Here is a 7,999-nt window from a genome sequence, read left to right as displayed (position 1 = left end):
ATATCAGAGTTTTCAATTAGATTCTATTGTTCTACCTGTCAGTTTTTTTGTGCCAGTACCAAGCTGTTTTAATTGCTATAGCTCTATAATAGATGATAAAATCAGAGATAGTGATGCCTCAGAAAGTTCCTTTATTGTACAGGTACTTTGGCTATACTTGTTTTTTCATTTTCCACATAAATTTGAAGATTTTTCTTTCAAGATTTGTGGAGAATTGCACCTAGATTTTAATGGGGATTGCATTGAATATGCAGATTGCTTTTTGTATGATTGCACTTTTCCCCAATTTACCCTACCTAGCCAAGAGCATGGTAGATCTCTCAATTATCTGGTATTACTTTTAATTTCTTTCTTAAAAGAATCAAGTTCTTGTCATACAGGAAGTTCATGTTTTTGGTTAGAGAAACTCCAACATATTTTTGGCTGTTTGTTGATATTTTAATGGGCAATGCTTCTCTGATTTCTTTCTCAGATCATTTATCTTCTTTATATAGTAGGGCTACTGATTTGTTTTATTTTATCTTGTATCCTTCCATTTGTTATAAGGTGTTTATCTGATGTAGGTGTTCCCTGATAGAATTTTGGGGGTTACTTATGTAAACTCTCATATCATCTGCAAACATTGAAAGGTTGACTTCTTCCCTTCTGATTTTTAACCATTTAATCTTTTCTTGTCTCATTGCTCTAGCTAGAACTGCAAGAACAATATTTAAGACATATGGAGAGAATGGACAAACTTGGGTTGTTCCTGATTTTGCAGGAATCACATTCAGTTTCTCTCCCTTTCGTTTGATCTTCACTGGTGGCTTGCTGTATGTTGCCTATATCATGTTTTCTTATTTTATTGCTATCCCTGTTCTCTCCAAGATCTTTATTTTGAAGGCAAGTGGGATTTTTTTTCTGAGGCATTTTCAGCATCTAGTGTGATTATCATGTGTTTTATTTTCTTTTTTAGTTTGTTTATACGGTGATTACATTGGTGGATTATTTTATGTTGAATCACCCTTGCATCTCTGGAATGAAGCCTATGTGATCATGGTAGACGATATTTTGATGTGTTCTTGGTTTGACTTGCCAGTATTTTATTGAGTGTTGTTGTATCAATGTTCATGAGGGGATTGTTCTGAAGTTCTCTTTCCTAGTTATGTCTTTGTTGAGTTTTGTGTCCCAATTTAATTGTTGCTTCATAAACAGAGGTGGCAATTACCATTCTACTTCTAGTCTGTGGAACAATTTGAGTCATATTGGTTTAGATCTTCTTTGGATTTCTGGTAGAATTCTGCTATGAAACCATCTGGCCTGGGCGATTTTTGTTGGGAGAATTTTGATCACTGCTACTGTATCATTAAGGGTTATAGATATACATACTTTGCTTATCTCTTCTTTATTTCATTTTGGTAAGTTATGTATACCCAGAAAATTGCACATGTCCTTTAAATTTTCCAATTTTTTGGAGTACAGGTTTTCTAAGTTCTCACATGATTATTCTCTGGATTTTTCAGTGTCTGTTGTTATGTTTTCCTTTTCATTTTTCATTTTGTTAATTTGCATCTTCTCTCTCTGCAATTTGGTTAGTTTGGATAAAGATTTGTATATCTTGTTGCTATTCTCCTGAAACCAGCTGTTTCTTTCAATTATTTATATTGTTTTCTTTGTTTCTACTTTATGGATTTCAGCCTTCAATTTAATTTGCTGATGTCTAATCCCCATGGAAGAGTTTGATTCTTTTACTTCCAGAGTTTTCAGGTGTGCTGTTAAGTCACCAATGGGAGTTCTCCATTTCTTCTATGTAGCACTTTAGTGCTATGAATTCTCCACTTAGTACTGTTTTTCCTGTTTCCCATAAGTTTGGGTAAGTTGTGGATTTGGTTTCAGTGAAGTTGTTAATTATTTTCTTTATTTCTTCCTTGTCAGCGTGTGATGCAAATGAACACTGTTCAATTTCCATCATTTTGTAGACATTCTTCAATTTGTGTTCTTGTTGAATTCTAACTTTAATCAATGGATATCTCATAAGACACAGGGTGTTATTCCAATTTACCTCATCTTTTGAGTTTTGCTTTGTTGTTGTCTATGTGGTCAGGTTAAGAGTAGGTTCCGTTGGGTACGAAGAAGAAGGTATGATCTTTTTCTGGATGAAATGTTTTGCAGATGTCTGTTAAACCCAAATGACTCATATCTTCTGCTAGTTCCTTTATTTCTCTCTTAAGGTTTGTCTGGTTGTCTGGTTCAGTGGTGAGGGTGGGGTGTAAAATATTCCACTCTTAGTGTATGTGGTTTAATGTGTTACTTCATGTTTAGTAATATTTCTTTTTTTTTAAATGTGTATACCTTTGTTTTGGGGGCATAGATATACAGAACTGAGACTGCATCTTGGTGGATTTTTCCTGTGATGAATATGAAATGACTGTCTTCATCTCTTTTTATTAATTTTAGTTTGAATTCTGATTTATTACATATTAGGGTCACTACATAACCTTCTTTCTTAGGTCCAATAGATTATAAAAATCTTTTCTCAAAGTTTTACTCTGAGGTAATTTCTATCTTTCAAGTTATAATGTATTTCTTATATGTAGATATCTTGTATGTAGGAAAAGGATAGATTCTGTGTTCTTGTAAATTTTGTTAACCTGTGTCTTTTTATAGGCAAACTTAGACCATTGATATTAAAAATTATTGATAACCTTTGATTGTTGATTCCTATTATTTTTGGATTTGTGGGTATTGGTGGTAGTGTGTGTGTATGTGTGTGTGTTTCACTTTTTTGGATTTTCATAATGTTGTATTATCTATTTTGAATGTTTCTTTGGATGTAGCTAACTTGCTTAGATTGGAGATTCCTTTCTAGTAGTTACTGTAGGACTGTATTTGGGGATGTCTTTTAATATGGTTATGTCAGGGAATATATGATTTTCTCCCTCTCAAGTAAATGAGAGCTTTGAGGGAATAGTCTGTGCTGACAATCATTTTTTTACTAGTCTCTGTAGAACATGTATCTAGACTTCTGTCATTCAGACTTTCCAATGAGAAGACAGGTATAAGTGTAATAGAGCTGTGTTTGTATGTTTCTTGGCCTTTTTCCTTTGCAGCTTTTAACATTCTGTATTTATTTTGTAAGTTTTATTTTCATTAATATTTGTAAGGGTACTGTTTTTTGGTCCAGTTTATTTGGTTGTCTGTAATCTTCTTTTCCTTTCATGAGCATTTTATTCATTGGGTTAGGAAAGTTTTCTTCTATGATTTTGTTGAATATGTTTTCTGTGACCTTGAGGTGGACATCTTCCCCTTCTACTATGACTATTATTTTTAGGTTTGGTCTTTTTACAATGTCACAGATTTTCCTGGATACTTTGTATTAATAATTTTTTGGATGTTTTGGCTTGTGGGAATGCTGCCCCAGGCATCTGGGGTTTAAGTACGTGGGATGGACATGTGATATTATAACCCAGGCAACTAGGATCTATTTATATTAATCTGTGGCTTTGGTTTAGCTAGGTGATACCCTTGTGTCTTGCCTTCCTGAGGGCTACATGGTGTCTCTTGACAATGTCTTCCTTCTCACTATCCCTTTGTTTGACATTACTGCCTAGCAAAACTCTCCCTTTCCATTGTCCAATAAATTCTTTATTCATCAATTGATAAGAGAAGGGCATGGACACCCCAGAAGAGGAAATTCACAAGATATCCCTACCTAAGTGAGAGTGGGAGTGGGGGGGTAGTACGAGAGTTAGCAGGGGAAAACAGTAAGAGGGAGTTGAACATGAGGGATCAGAAATATAAAGATTGGACAAAGACAGAAAGAGAGAATGAGGAAAGTGATACTTTGTTAATGGGAGGCATCAATAGATTAACAAGAAACCTAGCACTAAGGAAATTTCCAGGTATCCACGAGGAAGACAACAGTGAAGGCTCTAAGCAATAATTGAAAGGGTATATTGCTGGCCTTCCTCTAGAATCACATTGATTACTACCTTGATTATCCCCATGGAGCCTTCATCCATTAAGTTATGTAACCAGATGCAGAGATCCACAAATAAGGATTATACCAAACTCTTACATTCTAGTTATAGAGAGTGATAATATGAGCGAGTCAAGATGATGTAGGGGAATCACATATAAACAGCTGAACCAAGCTTGTGGGACCACAGTGAGTCCAGTCTTGACCTCTGGGGAACCTGCATAAGACTGACATGAGCCCCCTGAATGTAGGTGACAGTTGGGGGCTTAGGCAGCTTATTGGGCTGCTGGCATTGGGACCAGTAAGTATCACTAGTATATGAACTGGCTTTTGGGAGACCCATAACTATGGAGGGATAGCCTCCACAATAAGATACAGAGGGAAAGGCTTTGGGCATGCCCCAAATGATGTGTCAGACTTTGATGATTGCCCATGGGAGGCCTCACCCACTAAGAATAGAGGATGGAGGTGGGTTTGGGAGAAGGTTGGGAAGTGGTTGTATTCCAGGGAGAGGGAACTGGGATTGGTAGATAAAATAAAATTATATTAACAATAAAAAAGACAAGAAGCAACAAATGGAAGTATATAGTCATAACATACAAAGGGACATTGCCCAGCTTTAATCATCTATTCCTAATGACAGTTATTTATCTTTTACATATATACATGTTTTAACAAGCATCCATATAATTACAGTTCCTTATATTTCTTCAAATGATTTGTCATGTGGTCAAGTGACATAACAGTGTGTAAAGATGCTTCCCTTCAAATCCTATAATAAGACTTAATTCCCCAATGCAGATAGTGGAGAAGAAAAGCCTTCAATACGAGAAGCATGTGACAACACTTGCACTCAGAGTTCAAAACTTCAAGTTCATCAGAGGATCCATAATGGAGAGAAACATTACAAATGTAAAATATGTGGCAAGTCCTTTAAGAAATCCTCAAAACTTACAGTTCATCAAAGAATACACACTGAAGAAAAACCTTACAAATGTTCAGTTTGTGGAAAGTTCTTTAAACAGAGCACACATTTTCAAGTTCATCAAATAATACACACTGGAGAGAAAGCATACCAATGTTCAGATTGTGGAAAGTCATTCACTCATGGCTCAACACTTAAAGTTCATCAAAGAATACACACTGGAGAAAAACCATACAATTGTAATGTATGTGGCAAGTGCTTTATGAAAGGCTCAACTCTTCAAGCTCATCAAAGAATACACACTGGAGAGAAACCATACCAATGTTCAGATTGTGGAAAGTCATTCACTGATGGCTCAACACTTAAAGTTCATCAAAGAATACATACTGGAGAGAAACCTTACAAATGTTCAGATTGTGGCAAGTCATTCATTCATGGCTCAACCCTTAAAGTTCATCAAAGAATACACACTGGAGAGAAACCTTACCAATGTTCAGATTGTGGAAAGTTCTTTAAACATAGCTCACATCTTCAAGCTCATCAAAGAATACACACTGGAGAGAAACCTTACCAATGTTCAGATTGTGAAAAGTCCTTTAAACAGAGCACACATCTTCAAGTTCATCAAAGAACACACACTGGAGAGAAACCTTACCAATGTTCAGATTGTGGAAAATCATTCACTGATGGCTCAACACTTAAAGTTCATCAAAGAATACACACTGGAGAGAAACCTTACCAATGTTCAGATTGTGGAAAGTCCTTTAAACATAGCTCACATCTTCAAGATCATCAAAGAACACACACTGGAGAGAAACCTTACCAATGTTCAGATTGTGGAAAGTCCTTTAAAAGGAGCTCATATCTTCAAGTTCATCAAAGATTTCACACTGTAGAGAAACTGTATAAGTGAGATGTATGTGACATGTCTTTTAAACATAGCTCAACATTTCAAATTCATCAAAATATTCATACTGGATAGCAGAATTGCAATTGAAATGCATGAGGCAAGTTCTTTACTAAGAGCTCAATACTTACTTTTCATCAAAGAATACTTAATGAAAAATGTTAAAATATACAAAAATGTGGTCAGCTGTGTGCCTAGATTGTCATGTTTAAAAATACTACACAACCAGGGAAGTCTGAATCCTTAATATTTAACTAGTCTGTTACATGCTATGTCCTTTTTGCATTACTCATCTCTGCAAAAACTCACTACATCCATACACTAGAGAAAGCTTATAAATGGAATGCTACTGAAAAAACCTCTTTTGGTTGCTTAAATCTTAATGATCATTACAGAATTCATACTAGAAGTACACTCACAATATTAAAAATGTGGCAAGTTTTATGGAGTGCTCAGACAGTCAAACCCACCAATCATCACCAATTGAAAGAAACCTAACAAATGTACACTGTTTTAAATTTTTTAAGAAGCTCAAAATTTAGAGCACATCTGAAAATTCATGAAAGTGATCAACTCAAACAGGAATTACTTTCCCAAAAATCATTCAAAACAAGGTTCTTTATAATGTAAGTAGTGGAAGGACAATTTTAGCATATGCTGAAACATTATACACTTAGATGAGAGGCATTATGAGACCTTAGGATCACTGTCATTTTTAAAGCATTATACCAAGAAATAAAATGTGTATTCACAAAAATATTGTTGGAAATTAATCTAATATGCTGCAACATATCTGGCTGTACTACAATGAAACCATGTATTAAAATAACATAGGATAAATTTGATAATAGTAGAAGGCACAGTAATTTAAAATGTGAATTTTTGTCACAGGGTAAATTCACTGATAACCATCCAATTCAACATCACTGCAGAATTTTCTGTATATTTTATGGAACAGAATAATGAACTTTGTTTGCCTATAGTTTTTATATAATTATCATTGTGTTCCTAGTGTTTGAATTTTAAAGAATGTAATATAGATTTTTTAAACCTAATGTTTATTCCCATTTTCTCAACTATCAATAAATACTATATAACATGTCTTCAATTACTGATGAATTGGAATGGTGAAGAAACATTTTATACTATTCTAGGATAATAAGCATTAGCAATTGCAATACAAAAATTTCCAGAAAATGCAGACCAAATGGCTATAAGAAAATTATAAGAGTTTGAATCATTAGAAGTAGATGTGTGGGGAAAAAAGAAGTCTTGATTATGTGAAGACCTGAATAGGTGTGTGAGTGAAGTTCAGCTGTTTTCATGGGCAGAGTTAGGTCCCAGAACAGACACTGAGACACAGAAAAATGCAAACTAACTGAAAACTTCTTCCCCTCATTGAATGAAGCTATGAACATTACAAATTGTTTTGTGTTTGTGTTAGGATGTTGATAGTTTATGGAAATTTTCTCCAGGATATTTTCCGTTCTTCAGATACTTATGCCTCAACAGTTGAAGAAGATAGAGTCTGAAGTACTGAGATAAGCCAAGAATGCCTACCTGCATAGCTTTATATAGTAACCCTGCCACTCATATATAATTAATATGTAATAATTCTTTGAATCTATTTGAAAGTAGGTATTACAGGCATAGAGATTCTGGGGTGTAGTTCTTTCCATTCAGAGAGATTGGAACACCTGACCCCAGCTTTTCTTTTGGTCCCTTTTTATCTGTATATATTTTCTTCATTCTTACACCACACCACTTATATCTGTCACTGGGAACTTACTGGAGAGAAAAGCAATAGCATAGCAGTCCCTATTCAAAAAATAAGTTCTTAGAGTGTTGGATTTGATTTTTATTCATAATTTCTCATCAAGGAAGAAAACCACTTGATTATTAAGTGCTAAATAATCCAAGAGTAAGACTTGCAAATAAAATTTTCTAGACATAAATGAAGAACAACAATTGGAAACTCTAACTATTCTTAGAATATGTGCCAGTAACTAACAAAGTAGTCAGTGGACAAGAAAATGAGCAGGAAATAATTTTCAGAACTGGAAAAATGACACAACTAAGAAATTGTTGTTTCCTCAATGTCTTATCTCATACTTTGTGAATGCATATATCAATTTTTCATCTCTTTTAACACTTGTCAGGAATTTATGTTAATGAATAAAGTGAATTATTTTCATGGTTATAATAAAGA

At 34.4% G+C, this 7,999-nt stretch overlaps 1 protein-coding gene across 1 annotated transcript in view; it reads left to right on the top strand.

Moving 5' to 3' along the window:
- LOC118239325 (zinc finger protein 420-like) overlaps window positions 1-6,272 on the top strand; it is a 45,053-nt gene extending 38,781 nt beyond the window's left edge. Inside the window, exon 6 of the mRNA XM_035449135.1 lies at window positions 5,153-6,272. Coding sequence (XP_035305026.1) covers window positions 5,153-5,796 — 644 coding nt within the window. The 3' untranslated portion in view covers window positions 5,797-6,272. The remainder of the gene's footprint in view (window positions 1-5,152) is intronic.
- The last annotated feature ends 1,727 nt before the right edge of the window (window positions 6,273-7,999 follow it).

This window comes from Cricetulus griseus, chromosome 9 (assembly GCF_003668045.3).
Source record: "Cricetulus griseus strain 17A/GY chromosome 9, alternate assembly CriGri-PICRH-1.0, whole genome shotgun sequence".
Taxonomy (NCBI): Eukaryota; Metazoa; Chordata; class Mammalia; order Rodentia; family Cricetidae; genus Cricetulus; species Cricetulus griseus.
This window is presented reverse-complemented; position numbering and strand designations above follow the sequence as displayed.